Below are 18,297 nucleotides of genomic sequence, written 5' to 3' on the forward strand. Positions count from 1 at the left end.
GGTGCATTTGTATATCAAGAGGGTAGATCACTTAACGATCTCTTGTATGTGCTAAAGATCTATCCTGTATGTGCTATAGGGAGGAAATTATAGTTGTTATATCTGTATTTTTAAAGAGGAATGAACTAATTTGTATGCATGAAAAGAAGCTTTTGGAACTTCAACTTATAAAGTTTAAAGGGATATCTGTGACTAAAGATTATAAGCATGTAGTTTCCTGATTTAAACAACACTGATAGTTTCATTGTGTTAATTCTCTAATTTCTCTCTTTTGCTTTCTTGGATTGTATTTTCTAATAGAATTTTATCTACTAGTTCAACTAATGGATTTGATTTTCTGAGGAGTATTAAATTGTCAGCCATCTTCCTAGCCATGCTTCTGTTACTTGCAGTTTCTAATTTTTCTTTTTACAAGGTCTTTTTGGAAGTCAATGTATTTCTTTTTTCCCCTCCGAGACAGAGCGTCACTCCATTGCCCAGGCTGGAGTGCAGTGGCGCGATCTCAGTTCACTGCAACCTCCACCTCCTGGGTTCAAGCAATTCTCCTGCCTTAGTCTCCTGAATAGCTGGGATTACAGGCACGTGCCACCACGCCCGGCTAATTTTGTATTTTTAGTACAGATGGGGTTTCACCATGTTGGCCAGGCTGGTCTTGAACTCCTGACCTCATGGTCCACCCATCTCGGCCTCCCAAAGGCTGAGATGACAGGCGTGAGCCACCGCATCCAGCCAAAAGCCAATGTATTTCTAATTAAAATCTTAATGTGAATTTTTGGGCTGCAGTCTTGCAAAGATATATTTTGACCATCAAATGTGTTTACTAATAGAACACCAGAGTCTTCAAGTAGGTGAATGGATTGAATTTGAGAAACAATATTTTTGTTTCCTTATTTTATTTTACTTCATTTTATTTTTCCTAAGGTACTAAACCATTGCTTTTAAAATTCTGAAGTAATGAAGGGAATAATAGAATAAAGTCCAAAAAAAAGAAAACCATCAGTTTAAAAAAAAATCTGAATATCTTAGTTTTTGTCCAACTTTTTTTTTTTTGTCAGTATATATAACCAGTTATGCATTGGCAAACGAAAGTTAAAAAAAGACCCTGTATAAATTGTTAATCTTCTCAACTTAGAAGAACTGACTTTCTTCAAACTGAGGTTGAATATCTGCCTTTCTCTCAGTAAGAAGAGATAGGAAAAGAAACTTGGAATTGTCAGAAAGCTTAAATAAAATTGACCAACTTCTAAACAAACATTGCAAATACTTTGTGGTATGGATAGAATTAGTTTATTAAACAAATAAACAGAACAGTATCCTTATTTTTGGTGTCTTGGTAAAGGCTTCAATCTTGTGGATTTTTTCAATTTAGGCCCTTGCTCTTGGACATCATAACTGTACTTATGTGGACTGCTTTTCCAGGGAGCCTCTTTAAAACTCACTTGTAAATACAAGAGCAAGGAAACCATAACAACCATGTTATCTGACCATAATGATAGGGATAGATTTCCAATTGCAGCCATGAGTTAAACGAAACACTCTAACTGTGAGGACTCCAAGATGTTTTTCCCTTAAGTTTGCCCAACATCACAGATCAAAAGGACAAAATTTGCTAACCTTAAGGAGCAACTTGTAGATGTGAGAGCTTAAGCCCTGGTTTTGTACCCAATTAGGATCAGGTATATACATATTTGTTAAGTTCTTGTTATTTTTGAACAGCAGAAGCACAGTGACATAGAGATTGCATTAAGTTGAATTTAGGGAAAGTTTCTGATTACAGTGTGAATATCACTTTTTCTCTGCTTTGATTTTTGGTAAATTGTGTTATTCTTCCCAAATGTCAAAGGAATAAAAAGAATTGTGTTTTAGACAGACTATTGCACTGTGAAGTTAAAATGGAAACTCATATTATAGACTTGTATAATAGAAGTATTGTGATTTACTGTGAAAATAAAGATAAAAGGACATTTGAAATATGAGCAGAGGCTGGTCACGGTGGCTCGTGCCTATAATCCCAGCATTTTGGGAGGCTAAGGCAGGCAGATCACCTGAGGTTGGGAGTTCAAGACCAGCCTGACCAACATGGAGAAACCCTGTCTCTACTAAAAGTACAAAATTAGCCAGGTGTGGTGGCACATGCCTGTAATCCCAGCTATTTGGGAGGCTGAAGCAGGAGAATCACTTGAACTTGGGAGGCTGAGGTTGCGGTGAGCCAAGATCGTGTCATTGCATTCCAGCCTGGGCAACAAGAGCAAAACACCATCTCAAAATTAAAAAAAATAAAAAAAAATTTAAAAAAGAAATATAATCAGAAAACTATATTATATCTTATTCTATAAAATTTTAGGAGAAACTTTAAAGCTTATTTTTATTTGGTTGTGCCTTAGAATACCTTTCTTTGTAAGGCACCGTAATAAAAAATATAAGCATTTATTTTATCCCAGGTAAGTTTTTTTTTTTTTTTTTTTCCCTTTGGAAGCAGTCTCATTCTGTCACCCAGACTGGAGTGCAGTAGCACTATCTTGGCTCACTGCAACCTCCACCTCCCAGGTTCAAGTGATTCTTGTGCCACAGCCTCCTGAGTAGCTGGGATTACAGGTGTGTGCCACCACGTCCAGCTAATATTTTGTATTTTTAGTAGAGACAGGGTTTCGCTGTGTTGGCCAGGCGGGTCTTGAACTCTTGGCCTCAAGTGATCCACCTGCCTTGGCGTCCCTGTGGTGGGATTACAGGTGTGAGCCAACACACCCAGCCTCAGGTAAGTTTTTCTTAATAGATTTTTGATTTTGAAATTTTTAAAAGGACAAATTTATATATTGATTTTTCTTTCATCACTGAAAACTCATTGAGAACCTATTGAGTTTCATTAAATGAAAACTCATTGAGAACAAAAATAGATTGGTTACCTACTATAATGCGAGTCATTCCATTAGCATCTAAGGACACATGATTTGCTCTCATGGAACTCATAAAGTAATAGGAGGATTAAGAAACGTTACCAGAAAGTGGCTAGGCACAGTGGCTCGTGCCTGTAATCCCAGCACTTTGGGAGGTCAAGGCAGGAGGATCACTTGAGCACAGGAGTTCAAGATTAGCCTGGAAAACAGAGTGAAATATTGTCTCCATAAAAAAATATTAAAAAGGAAAGTATCCGGAAGTGTTAACACCTATGCAGAGAATTATAATAGGGTGGTATGCAGAGTTATCACAGGATGGCTGGAAAGAGAATACATGAATGTCTACTTTAGATTGGGGGATCAGGGAGCATCTCTGAAATGGTAACGTTGAACTAGTATATTTAATATGCAAGGAAAAATCTTTCTCATGGTTAATCTTTAAACTTTGTTTTCTTGTAGTTAATTTTGCTTCAATTCTATCTCAAGTCCATATTTAAAGCAACGCTTTCCTGTCCAGTGAAGTTTTTCTTTTAAATTGACCCTGACTGCCTCCTACGTTTCAAGAATAGTTTTTTACATGGAAATTTAAATAGTCAAAATATATTATCTTTTGAATTTCTTTTAAGATGAATATGCTTAATAATTATTTAAGAGACTTGCTAAGGATTTGTAATTTTTTATTACTGCCTTTTTTAGTTTCTTTGATGCTTCAAAAATTTAAAATGTGATTAGATTGAATATGATGAAATTTTAGTTTTAATAAGGGAAATATTTTCTTAGCATTTACAGATGATAAATTCCTGGGACATTAGTTGTGACTGAAATTACTGAAGGATTTTTGAATTTCGTGTGTCTTGGGTAGGAATCGAGTTTAGAGTTTGTGAGTCTGTTATCTGAAGGAGTAGGCAAGAAGATGATTTCAAGTGGACAGTTTGGGAACAACATTTAAGAATTAGAAACAAACAGGGTTCTAGAGCAGAAGGTGGGATGGAAGTAGTTGAGAAGGCAAAAATAGGAAGAAAATTCCATGCAAGGAATTTAATTTTGAGCTGCTCATGGTGGCTCACGCCTGTATTCCCAGCACTTTGGGAGGTCGAGGCGGAAGGATCACTGGAGCCCAGGAGTTCGACACCAACCTGGGCAACATAGTGGGACCTTGTCTCTACAAAAAATAAAAACATTTAGCTGCTTGCGGTAGCACATGCCTGTAATCCTAGCTACTAGGGAGGCTGAAGCAGGAGGGTCACTTAAGCCTGGGAGGTTGAAGTTGCAGTGTGCCCTGATTGTGCCACTGCACTCCAGCCTAACAGCAAGACTCTGTTTCCAAAAAAAAAAAAAAAAAAAAAAAAAAATATCTTTTTTTTTTTTCCCCCCCTTTTCTGATTGTGCTTCTGGTGTCTTACGTAAGAACTCTGCCTTATTCCAGGTCATGAATAATTTCTATTACATTGTCTTTTAAAAGTTTAATAGTTTATATTGTACATTTATAGACTTATGATCCACTTTGAGTTTACTTTTATAAAAGGTGTGAAGTTTAAGTTGAAGTTCATGTGTTTTGCATATGGATGACCAATTGCTCCAACACCAATTATTGAAAAGACTGTCTTTTCTTCATTGCTCCTTTTGCACATTTGTGAAAAATCAGATTGCTCTATTTGTGTTGGTCTATTTCTGCACCCTATTCTGTTCCATTGAGCCGAGTGTTCTTTTGTAAATACTACTCTGTCTTAATTATTGTAATCGTATAGTAATTTAGATTGCTTCTCAGCATGTTTAATACACTGTTCCAATATCATCTGGCCTGCATAATTCTGGATGATTTGTTAACCTTATTATTGTTCCTCTCTAGGTAATGTGTCATTTTGTGCTGGCTGCACTCAAGATTTTTTCTTACTTTTGGCTGTCAGAGTTTGTATACATTTTGTTTGGTTTTCCTACTTATATAGCTTATTGGATCTATAAATTAATGTTTTCTACTAAATTTGGGATGCTTTCAGACAAAATTTCTTCATATATTTTTTCTACCCTTTTCACTTCTCTTCAGGGATTCCAATTACATGTATGTTTGACTTTTTAAATTGTCTCATACACCCCTTTGGTTCTTTCTTCTTTTTTTGTTGCTGTTCTCTTTCGTTTTTCAGATTTGGTAATAGCTATTGGTTTGTCTATAAGTTCACCAGTACTTTCTTCTACTCTCTCCAAGTTGCTGTTGAACCCATCAAGCAAATTTTGTTTTATTTATTGTACTTTTCATTTCCAGAATTTATTTTGTCCACTTTTCTGTTGACATTCACTCTGTTAATTTGTTGATAACAGATATTCTTTTAATTCATTGAACATATTTCCTTTTAATATCTTGAACATAATTCATAATAACTGCCTTGATGTTTTTTCTGCTAAACTCGGCATCTAGGTCTTCTTGGTGGCAATTTCTATTGACTACTTTTTACCCGGAGTAGGGGGTCACACCTTTTTTCTTCATTTACTGATTTTTGGATGAAAACTGGATATTATAGGTAATATTTTATAACAACTCTGGATTCCTTTATGTTCTTCTGAGAAATATTGTGTTTTTGTGCTAGTGGGCAACTGACTTGCCTGAATTCCAACTTAATACTCTGTCTCCATTCTATGTTGGTATGCAATTGCTGATATATGTTCTTGTGTCTTCCTTTGCTGCTTTTTTTTAGCTGCATTTTTGTAGGTCTCCCCTCTGCCTGCCAAAGTTGGTAGTCAGTCAAGAATTTGGGGAGAGATGGAGTTTACTGATTGTCCAACTTGTTTTTATATGGCAGTTCTCTTTTTCTAAAGAGTTAAATGAGGTATTGTGATTGAATGATTATATACATATTTACTGCATATGAAAAAGATTATGGATTTAGAAGAATTGCAATAAAGAAATTAACTGAATATTTTATTGCACAGGTGCAGCTGCTAGCAAGGAAAATTATCTTTTCATATTTAAACCTGCTAGTAAATTCAAAGAATGACCTGGCTGTGGCTCATATTCTCAATATTCCTGATAGAGGACTAGGAAGAGAAGCCTTCACTGATTTGAAACATGCTGCTCGAGAGAAACAAATGTCTATCTTTTTGGTATGAATGTGTGACATGTTCAAAATTAAGACTCCTTGCACAGTGGATCCATGTATCCTAATATGCTTGTAACTAGGATGAAACAACTTTTAAGTGGTTAACTTATGTTCTACCTCCGTATTTGAAAATCCGTGGTATTTTAATTTTTTACCATATCCTTCAAGTTTGGTAAAGGAGAATTTCTCTAAAGCAGTGTTTCCTTACATATGTTCTGTATAGTGCTGGCCCTGATAAATTCTCTGTGAATAAATGTTTCCAATGTGAAAACGTTTCTGTTAAATGTTCTTTGAATAAATGTTTCCAAGGGCAAAATGTTTAGAAGTAGTATATACCCTTATTCATTATACATAATCCATGATTGTATATAAGAGCTCTGAGAAGTCCTGCCATAAAGAAATCTGCTTGTAGCAAATTAAGCTTGTTATTTAATGTGTTGTTTCCTAATTTATTTGACCGTGGAACTTTCCCCTAAATTACTGACATTTCACAGGATTTGTCTTTCTTAAAATGTACCTTGGAACATTTCATCTTTGATTGAAACACTCTTATGTACAGCTATCACATATGTATTTTTATCATTGTAAGGACAAGCCTTTTGAACTATACATGATCCCAGGATGGGAAAGCTGGATGGAACTTAGTGATTATCTAGTCTATATTTTTATTTTACAAATAGAGAGGTTGAGGTTTGGAAGTGTTAAATTGCCCAACCAATTCATCTGTTTAACACAACAGATCAGTTTGCAGTAAAAATTCCCTTGTTCCATATAACAGTTTCAAAGCTAGTAGTCAACTATATTAGAATATATTCATAAATGAGTTATTTATAGTCAATAATACATTCTAATTAATATACTTTAGCTCTTAATTTGTCCTCTAACTCAGCTCCTCTGTCTCGATCTGCAGCTGGGTGTGTCATTGCTACCACACTTGATAGCATGAATTCTGCATGGCATTTGTTTCTTTGGTTATTTGCTTCTGACTCAACGTGTGTCATGAGCCATAAAGTGTGCTTCCCTTTTAACTGTATACCCAGAATTATATAGATTTACTTAGCTTTATGAAGTAAATTACAGTTTTAATTTAATAAATCACTGGACATAACTTACCCATTTGTTTTAATTCATAGGTGGCCACGTCATTTATTAGGACAATAGAGCTTGGAGGGAAAGGTTATGCACCACCACCATCAGATCCTTTAAGGACACATGTAAAGGGATTGTCTAATTTTATTAATTTCATTGACAAATTAGATGAGATTCTTGGAGAAATACCAAACCCAAGGTAATGACTTTTGATATATTACAAATATGTTATTAATCTATCTTTAAAACTTTATAGAATTGGGTAGAAATAAGAGATATTGAAATGACCAAGCATCAGACCAAACGGTGGGGAGAAGAAACAAAATCTGGATGAATAAATTACGATCATATGACCTCACCTCCTAAATTTCTGCCTGTGATTCTGAGTTTTTGCCAAAGTCAAAAGTCATGTCCATACTAAATTGATTAAAGAAGAGAGCATTTATTTTTATCTGATGAAATAGATTTTTGAGGACTGGAAATGAGCAAACAGATAATTTCTGTATATGTATTTAGCCGTAAAGGAAACTGATATCAAGAATAAGAAAATTAAGAAAGATATGAAATCCCTATTCTATTTTCTGTTATTTTTCATTTTCTTATGTGCAAGTCTTTGGTTCAGCTGGGATTTGTTTTTATATGATATTAGAGGTAAGAGATTTTTAAAAATCTGATAGACCCCCATTTATAATATTGGTGTAATAAGCGGTGAGTAAGTTTTGGGGGCAGAAGTGGATTGTATTTGCTAGCAATCATGGTGGATCATTGTCAATTTGGTTGGTATCCTGTAACATAAATAAACATAATAAAAATAGCTGATATTTATTGAACACTTGTTATATGTCAGACATTGTGCTAAGTTCTTTACTCAGATTATCCTTTGATCATTACAACAACCTGACTTGATAGATACTATTACTATCCCTAATTTAGAGGTGAAGAAACTAAAACATAGGGATCAAGTAACTTGCCCTAGGTTATATTAAGTAGCAGAGTAGGGATCTGAACACAGTCAGTTCTGACCCTGTCATCCATTCTGTTAATGACTATATCTTGTTCTATGAAACTTCATTCCATTCTAAGATTCTAAGAAGGATTTTTTTCAGGATTTTATTCTGAATTGCATTCTATTTTCTCATATGGATATCCATTACAAAGAAGTAAATTTGGAAGAGGATTTTGAAAATAACTTAGAGACAAAATAAGTGACATCTTCTGAACTTCCAGATAATATATTGGGGGCCATTTTTATTGAAACATCATATATTTAATTTTAAAAAAATTTTTGGTAAGGCAATATAGATATATTTTGTTAAAGTCAAATACTACAGTCATCTGCAGTTTTTTGCCCTTGAAGATATTACTTCTGGAGAGTCCCCTGTCGTCTTTATTCAGTCTTTGCTTTTGCTTGCTGGGCCTGTGTCAGAGTGACAACCATGAACCTTCATCCTCACCTTGTGAAACAGTCTCTGCCTCTTTCCTGGCTCTTATGACTTTACTTTTAATTGTTAAACCCCTTGTTTTGCTCAAGTAGCTTTCTCAGAAAAAGTAAATGGTAAGCAAATATTTTTATGTTAGTCTCACATTTGATTGTATATGATTTTATGTCATGTTTCATTTATTTCTCTAAGATTATTTATTATATTTAATGTAAAAATATTGTTATCTGCTTCCTGAATGGTCTTTGTTTTATCTAAATTGGATGCTTTTCTGTTTTTTACTTTCTTTCTTTTGCCCTCTTTCGTGGTAGAGGTGTTCCCACAATGTGTGGTGATTCTGAACTGTCCTTTCATATTTAAGAGTGAGGCCCTATAGAGCTGATTAGTAGCTCTATATAGTGGGCTTATTTATAGCATGCTGCCCAGTTGGCTCTTTTGTTGGGGACTTACTCTGCAAATGTCAGTAACTTTAAATCTTTTCTTTGGGACTTTCCCAAAAATTTCCACAGAGGAATCTTTTAACCTCTGAAAGCTGTAAATCTGGCTAGCAATATTCTGGGATTTGAGATAGGTCCAGGTTGATGCTGAGTCTCCTGGTTCTGTATGTAGACTTACTCAATTCCTTTTAGTCCTGCTGCCCCTGCATCTGGAGCCTCTCTTAGTTTCTTTAGAACAGTCCTGCTTCCCATGCTGAGGTGGGAGAGAAGCGCTAGCCTAACTGCTCAGAATAGAGAGAGAATGGGGGTATAAATGTTCCTTATGGAGACTGTCAACTAGCTTTTCTGTTTTCAACCCCATCTTTACATAGCCTTCAGTACTGCCTTCAATTTCTGATTAATTTCTGAGGTTACTTCTTACTGATGTTCCTCTTAACAGTTACTTAGGTTTTAGCTTTTGTATTCTGGGTAGTTAGTTATGACTCAACCATCTGTTTTCATTTTTTTGTACTTTCATGAAATGCCTCTACTCTCATCAGCTGTTGTTTCCTCTCTCATTCTCTTTTTCTTCATAGATGGAAACTTTTTTGTTTTTTGCTTTTTTGTCATTTTAGTGAAGTTTTGTGAAAGAGCAGAGATAAATGTGTATGTTCTATCCAATATGGTTTGTTGTAATTACATTCCTTTTGGAGGAATTTCTGGTTGTGGTCAACAGGGTAGAAGGATATTTATTTTAGAGGCATGCAGGGTGAGGGAATAGACTTCTTCAACTTAGCAGCCGTTTATTTTGGATATCCCATGTGGTTATAATGAACAAGTATCTTCTAGAGAAGGTCTTGAGGAAGTGAGTATCTAAATAGTCAATGTCTTCAGTTCGGTGTCTGAATAGTCCACTTGAGCAATTTTTGTTCTCTTTTTTGTGGTGATTTGTTTATTTATTTTTGTTCTGTAGTAGGTATAGGTTTGTTCTATAAATAAGAAAGTAAAAGTATTAAAAACTAAAAACATATACCTTATACATATCATAATAGATATTAATAGAAGGTATACAGAGGAAAGGGCAATTGACCTGGTTTGTGGGAGCCAGGGATAAGGGTGTCAAGAATGCTTATCTGGATGGGTGTTACAGTTAAGCCTAATTTTGAAGGATGAACTTGAAGGAGTTAACTAGACATGGTGGGTGGGAAAGTGGATAACCCATTCGGACATTGCTTCACTGGTTATTCATTTTATCTTATAATTTCAACCTCTCCCTTTACTAGTACTTTAGCCACAGTCTATAAGCTTATAAGAAAAAAACAACAAACTGTCTTCTCTGTTTCTTCCAGTTCCTTCTCCTTCCATTTACAGCTCAAATTCTTAAAGAAGATACTTTCCATTTTTCTGATTCCCTCTTTGTAATTATTTAATGTATATTTCTCAATAGACAGTAAACTCAGTGAGCGTTTATTGGTTTTCTTCACTAATATTCCCTAGCCCTAGCACAATTTTTGCCAGAATAGACAGTCAATATTTATTTGATTGTCTGTACTTGACTGATTTATACTCCTTCACTTTTTCCCTCTACTGAAGCTATTCTGCCAGTGGTCACTTGTGATCTTCTAATTGTCATAGTCTGTGGTCTCTTTTGAGTCTCCAAATTTAGTCATTTCCTACTGAAACTTTTTTTTCCTATAACTTCTGAGAGGTCATTCTCTTATTTTCCACCAACCTCTTCTACTATATATATGCAAATTCTTCTAAATCTATATTTCAGTGAAATTTGAACCTCTTTCCTGAGTTTCAGAAACATATCCTCAGCTATCTTTAAGATGGTGCCTCACAGGCAACTCATATGTCCTAAACTAAATTTTCATCTTTCTCTGCAAAACTGCTTCTCCTCCTGAAGTGATGAAGCCTGTCTCTCTCCAGCTCCCAAACAAGAATCTGGGGCATATCCTAAATGCATTCACTCAGTAAGATCTGTCACTTTTTCTTACTTCACATATTTTATGTTCTTTCTTCTCATCTCTTCCTATTACTGTTTCAGACTTTCATCCCTTGTTGCCTGGACCTTTTCATATGCCACCGAGTTGTCTATTCTGCCTCCAGTCTTAAGTTGCCCTATCCTATCGTCCTCATTGCTGCCAGTGTGATTTTTCTGAAACAGCAAATGTTACTCCCATAATTAAAACTTTTCAGTGATTCCATACTTGGTACAGGATAAAACTCCAGGAACCTCAATATAATACACAAAACTGTCTATGCTCTAACTCCTGTCCATCTCTCACTCTGGCCTCTTTATCCTCCTCGTCTTTCTCAACCTTAAAACTTAGAGATAAAAATGTATTTAGCTCTTGTATCTGAGGAAGAGTTTATACTACTTATTTTAAAATAGAAAAATTACAGTAATCTTTGAGTCTAAGGAAGGGTGGGATAGACAGACTGGGAAGAAATAAAGAAAAAGAATTGATTCTTACACTCATCGCCCCACTGCCAGCTTTCCATGAGGCCATCTTAGCTATAGGTGGCTGCATTTCTACACTTTGCCAGTAGGTGACACCATAAAATGCATAGTGTACTTTCACCTGAAAGATGTCTTAAATGAGATGTTTCAAGTTATATCAATTAATAGTTCCCTGTTGTTTAGAAGTTGAAAATTCTGTATTTCACATTTATCACACAACTTTTGAATGCACATTTACATTATACTGTCATGCACCACGACGAAAATATGCTCTGAGAAATGCATTGTTAGGCAATTTAATCATTGTACAAACATCATAGCCTGTGTTTACACAAACCTGGATGGTATAGCCTGCCACACACACAGGCTATATGGCATAGGCTGTTGCTGCTAGACTACAAACCTGTATGGCCTGTTACTGTATCAGATACTGTAGACAATTATAACACAATGGTATTTGTGTGGCTAAGCATATCTAAACATTGAAAAGGTCCTGTTCAGAATGCAGTATAAAACATAAACATAGATAAACATAGATACGCATAGGGTACTTGCCATGATTGGAGTTTGCAGCACTTGAAGTTGCTCTGGATGAGTGGTGAGTGAATATGAAGGCCTGGAACATTATCGTAAACTCTTGTAGACTTTATACACATTATAAACCTAGACCACACTAAATTTACAGAGCAAATTTTTCTTTCTTCAAGAATAAATTATTCTTAGCTTGCTCTAACTTTATGAACTTTAAACTTTTTTGACTATGAATTTTTTAAAATTTTCAAACTTTTTGACTCTTGTAATAACACTTAGCTTAAAACACAAATACATTGTCCAGCTGTACAATTTTTTTTCTCTGTATTCTATATGCTTTTCTCTCTTTAATTTTTTTTTTTTTTTTTTTTGCTTTTTAAACTTTCTTGTTTAAAATTAAGACACAAATATGCACATTAGCCTAGGTCTATACAGGGTCGGGATTATCAATATGACTGTCTTCCACCTCCACATCTTGTCCCACTGGAAGATCTTCAGGAGCAATAACACCCCTGGAGGTGTCTTCTCCTATAGTCACAACACCTTCTTCAGGAATACCTCCTGAAGGACCTGCCTGAGGCTATTTCACAGTTAGTGTTTTTTTTTTTCTTAATAAGTAGAAGGAGTACACTCTAAAATAATGATAAAAGGTATAGCAAATACATAAACCAGTAAGATAGTCATTTATTATAATGACCAAGTATTACATATTAAACATAACTATATGCACTATACTATTATACGATTGGCAGCACAGTAGGTTTGTTTACACAAGTATCACCACAAACATGTGAGTGATATGTTGAGCTATGATGCTACGATGTTATATCACTAGGCGATAGGAATTTTTCAGCTCCATTATATTATGGGACTACCATCGTACATGTGGTCTGTTGCTGACCATAATGTTATTATACAGCACATAACTATGTATATTGGACTAAATATACATGTATGGAGTGTTAAATCTCATTGAAATTATTCAGTCTAATCTAATGTTAATATTTTTCTTGTTTAAAATATTTAAGAAATATTTTTCATACATTTTATGTGGCACCTTTAATTACATTTAATTTTTAAAGGTGAAATTTACTTCAACAAATAGTTATTAAATTCTTGAGTGTGGTATGGAAAAAGCAGTCACTTTATTTAGGAAAGTGAAGATAGTAATTACATTAAAGTATTACCAATCATTTGCCTGTATTATTGCTTAGTGTTCTCTTCTAGTTACTTTATTTTGGTACAAGCTTGGGGATTCGGTTGTGCTTTTCATCAGCAGCCTCGGGTTTCTCTTTCTGCCCTAGGGCACTGGTGTGATGCAGTTAAGAGTTAGGAGCTCAGTTTGCCTCTTTCTCATCTAAATTCTGCTATTAATGTTTATCCAGAATCGCCATAATGTATCTTCTGGGAAGCACTCCTGAATACCTCCTCCTTCTCTCTACTTCCCCACTCAAACTTGTCTATACTTTCAGTAGTTCATTGTATCATAATCACTTGTGAGCTCTTAAAGAGAAAGATTTTATTCATTTTTGTATTGCCAGTGAACAGCATAAATATCCTGATGTCATTTTAGTTAAAACTTCTGGAGTTTCTAGACTCTAGAAGCAAGAATTTGAATTAAGCCACTGTGTTGCTGAACAGATATTAGAAGCCAACCTAATGGTGGCTCTAGAAGTGAGTATAGAGTAATAGAGTAGTCAGAGCACTACTGTTTGGGGTATTTTGCCATGGGTTCAAAATGTTGACCTTGGCAAGTCTCTGCAATACAAGTCTTATTTTTTCCTGAATACAATTCAGCCAGTGAATTACATCATCTTTAAAATTTAGCATTTTTGTCTTGTAGAAGGAATGAGAAAAAGAGGTCAAAGGTGACTTTCCTAATATCATTTGAAGCATATTTTTTGTTCTTATAATTGGCACTAAGACACTTCCAGATTTTATTAACCATTTGAATCTTTTCCAAAACTCTTTTCTATTAGAGATTAATTCCCAGGAAAAGCATATAATGTTAATTATGTTTTCATTTTGGCTACATTTCATCCAGTTCACAGCTGAAAAAGGAAGTCCTCATATATGTGAAAGAATTCCTAGGGTCTACTCAGACTTCTGATTACAGAAGTATGGCAGACTAGGCCCCCAGATTGATTCTTCCATTGAAAATAATTAATAATGTTGGATAGTATATTTCAAAAATGCTTCTTAAATGCATTGGTAAGTAGGCAAATGTAATGAAAATACAGGTCAAAAATAGGTGAAGGAGGAAAGCCAGAGAGGCAAGTCAAGAAGGGAAGCCAGCTTTTAGCCCAGGAACTGGCCAGCATGGGGAGATAAATAGGAAACACGTACCCACTCTACAGGGCGAATCCCTCAGTGTAAAATTAACTAAGAATAAGGGCTTTAATTTGACAAAAGTGTTTCTATAAAAACCTAGTTAATGTTAAAATGTTTTAGCGTTCTGCTTAAGAATAAGACAAGAGTACCTGCTGTCATAATTTCTTTTCAATATAGCATGAGATGTCCAATTCAGTGTAGTAAGACAAAAAGAAATAGGAGATATAACAATTGAAAAGATAAAATTCTATTTGATGATAATATGACTAATTATATAGAAAACTCCAAGAATCTAAAGGCAAATCATTACAATTGGCAGTACGGTTTAAGAGTGTTGCTGGACGCAAGGCCAATAAACAAAATGCAGTTGGATTTCTGTATCATTACTAAACAGAAGGATTTTTTTTAAAAAGCTTCAAAAATATAAAATACATAGAATAAATCTAGTAAAAACCATACTAGCTTATTCTCCCTTGAAAGGTTCAGACTGAACGTGGAAGTCCCTGCTTGTCCTCTTCCACCTTGCTGCTAGCCCCGAGCTTTGTATCCTGATCACAGTGTTACTAGAGATGTTTGTCCTCAGGATGATATCCTGCTGGCTTACTATGCACAGCTTTCAACTTATGATGCCAGGTCTTGTTGGTTTCTTTTTAAGGGAGAGATTGGGTGGTACTTGAAGATTTTTGTCTATTCAGTGATATGTTCTTCAGAGTATCTAGTATGCCATTGTGTAAGTAGACACCGCCTACGTACTTTTGTATTGCAGATAATAATATGAATAGTAAAATATATATCATTTCTCTTACTATTAAAAACTTTAGATTGTTGCATGTGATAGTATTCATTTATTCAACAAACATATGTCAATCATCTCTTCTGTGTGCCAAATGTAAACTGACAGTATGAAGATTTGTAAAATATGATTGCTTTCTCAAGGAGCTGATTTTTTCATGACTTTTTTCTCACCCTTGCCTAATCATAAGAATCACCTGTGGTACTTTTAAAACAATGCAAACATTCAGTGCTCTTCTCTGGAGATTGTAATTCCATAGGATGGGATCTGGAGTTGATGTTTTAAACAAATGCTGGATATGAGTCTGATGATCAGGAAAATACATTGTCATCATACACTAAGTCTCTCTGCAGTTTTCTTCTAACTTTCCTCTTCTATCTGGACCAGCTATTTAAATATTTCTAGCTTGTTAGGGAACCTGGCATTTCTGTAAAACATACAACCTGGCAATAAGGCAGCAAGAGTGAAAACTTCATTTCATAATTTCCTTTATGCCTCTACAAAAGAGAAGTTCAGTAGCATACCCAAGGTTGAAAGTGGCAGAGCTGTGATATGGGCTCAGGCAGCCTGACTTCAAGGTCTATAGTCAGACTACAACAGTTTCTCATTTGGCATTGTGCAGCCTTTCCAGTGATACCTCTAGGGATAGGATTGCCTGACTTCAAAAGAGAATCCTCTTCTATTGGACACACCTCATTTCTTCCTTAAAATGGACCAGAATCCTTCCTCTTATATGTTTCTCACATTTGTCCTTTAGAGCAGAAGCTGCAACCCAAACTCTTAGATTTAGGTGTGGTATAAAGAAATATCAATTTCAGGTTTTTAAAAATACTTATCTGTTGGCCATAGCTGGTCCAGTTTCTTGTTTGCTTTAGGTCAGTACTAACTTGCTTAGTTTCCTCTTCCATATAATAAGCTTTTACTTATTAGAATGCAATATCATGTTTTTCAGATCAGTTTACTTCCTCCTTGGCTCTTCCCTCACACAGAACACCATATGTTCTTGGACAAACCATTTAACTTTTATAGGACTCAATTTTCTCATTTGTGATTTAGGGATAATAATACCAACTTACTGAATTGGTTTTAAGATTAAATGAATGTAAGAGTCTAGGTATTCAATGAGAGGTAACTATTTTTGTTATTTTAGTTGTATCTAACGGTATGTATTTTAAATATTTTGAATGTATACAACCACTTCCAAACCTGTTATATTTCACATATAACTAAATTATTTCCCTTCAGCTTTCAAATCAAGCAAGAAGAAACTTATTGAAATTACTTGCTTTTAGACAAACTTTTACATTTTGTTTCTAATGGTCCTCATCTTTTTCTTAAATGCTTTAACTGTTTGATTTATAAGATCAAAGCTATATTCTTTGAAAAGTGTTGATTAACTCTGAAAATTATATTTTCAAGTCTATAAGCATATTGTCATTTGCAATACTTTTATAGAGGCAATCTTATTTCTACTTTCAGCATTGCAGGGGGTCAAATACTGTCAGTGATAAAGATGCAGCTGATTAAAGGCCGGAACAGCAGGGATCCTTTTTACAAAGCAATAGAGGAAGTTGCTCAGGATTTGGATTTGAGGATTAAGAATATTATCAATTCTCAAGAAGGTGTTGTAGCTGTTAGCACCACTGACATCAGTCCTGCTCGGGTAATGAGCTTTTTATTTTTCATTATCCCTTTTTTACAAATCATTATCTCTTCTATTTATTGTAGAAATGGTTTATTATTGCTACTTAAGTCAGAAGAGTGTGTTTCCTGTGTTCTAAAATGATGTTGAAAATGTAAGTTTCTCAATAGGATTATGTAGGATTATATGTTCAACTTGTGTAAATTATCACATATTTGGGCTGAATTTCTGAATTTGTTAAAGTAAGGCATAGGGTAATCTCTGGTATCCCTTTTAGTACTAAAAACTTATAATTCTTGATGGATATTAAGGTGTTTTATGGTGTTTTTCTATAAATGTTCTTTTTTTCTTTTTTGAGACGGAGTTTCACTCTTGTAACCCAGGCTGTAGTGCAGTGGCACGATCTTGGCTCACTGCAACCTCCACCTCCTGGGTTCAAGCGATTCTCTCACCTCAGCCTCCGGAGTAGCTGGAATTACAGGCGCCTGCCACCATGCCCAGCTAATTTTTTGTATTTTTAGTAGAGATGGGGTTTCACTATGTTGGCCAGGCTACTCTCAAACTCCTGACCTCATGATCTGCCCACCTCAGCCTCCCAAAGTGCTGGGATTACAGGCGTGAGCCACCATGCCTGGCCTAAATATTCTTATAAACAATTACTTTCCCATTTACTCAGACATAAAATAAGAGCCTTTTTTTTCTGTTTCTGACTTTAATACTAAGCCTTGTATTAGGACAGCAGTCCTGTTAGAAATTGCTTCCATTCAGCAGTTTACTTTTCTTTTATAAATCTCTGTCTCTTATTTTCTACCTCCATTCTCAGCCTACTGAAACCTGTACCTGGCAATTTTTAAACCATATATTCCCAGAACATTTACTTATTCTTAATTTTTTTACACAGATAATTAAATAGAATAGATTCTAACCCACAGAATTATAAGAGAAATTGACTACTATGTTTTTAGAACAGAATTTTAGAGTAGTATAGTTCATTTATTGCAGTTTCTTCAATTTTTCTGACAGCCCCATTTTATTAGGTGTGATTATGTTAGCCTGTGTATGAAGAAAGACTTTTGCTTAATTTTTATTATTTATCATTCATTCATTCATTCACTCACAGCCCTCTAGGACCACTTTTAGCTATTTTTCTATAACAATGCTTGTTTTTAGATTTACTTTGAAGGTGGGGTAGATTCAGGGTTGTTGCCCTGTGTGTTTCATGGGTGTTAACACTTCCTGGTGAATAGTTTAGCTCAAATGACAACCAGGTTATTACTATAAATATCAATCAGGATCTTTCAGCTCAAATAATTAACAACATCAATTGCTTCCATTTCTTGGCAGAAGAAATAAAGATACCAAAAATCTTGTTCTTAATTTCGTGTTTTCTTTTTTTTTTTTTTTTTTTTTTTTTGAGACGGAGTCTCACGCTGTTGCCCAGGCTGGAGTGCAGTGGCGCGATCTCGGCTCACTGCAAGCTCCGCCTCCCGGGTTCCCGCCATTCTCCTGCCTCAGCCTCCTGAGTAGCTGGGACTACAGGCGCCCGCCACCGCGCCCGGCTAATTTTTTGTATTTTTAGTAGAGACGGGGTTTCACTGTGGTC

At 35.1% G+C, this 18,297-nt stretch overlaps 1 protein-coding gene across 3 annotated transcripts in view; it reads left to right on the forward strand.

Moving 5' to 3' along the window:
• PARPBP (PARP1 binding protein) overlaps positions 1-18,297 on the forward strand; it is a 66,743-nt gene that overhangs the window by 28,842 nt on the left and 19,604 nt on the right. For 2 of the 3 annotated variants that reach the window (XM_050750220.1, XM_050750222.1), the window contains 3 exons: positions 5,820-5,990; positions 7,120-7,274; positions 16,532-16,715. In XM_050750220.1, the coding sequence (XP_050606177.1) occupies positions 5,820-5,990; positions 7,120-7,274; positions 16,532-16,715 (510 nt within the window). The remainder of the gene's footprint in view (positions 1-5,819; positions 5,991-7,119; positions 7,275-16,531; positions 16,716-18,297) is intronic. The other variant, XM_050750221.1, reaches the window with a different exon arrangement.

This window comes from Macaca thibetana, chromosome 11, assembly GCF_024542745.1.
Source record: "Macaca thibetana thibetana isolate TM-01 chromosome 11, ASM2454274v1, whole genome shotgun sequence".
Classification (NCBI taxonomy): Eukaryota; Metazoa; Chordata; class Mammalia; order Primates; family Cercopithecidae; genus Macaca; species Macaca thibetana.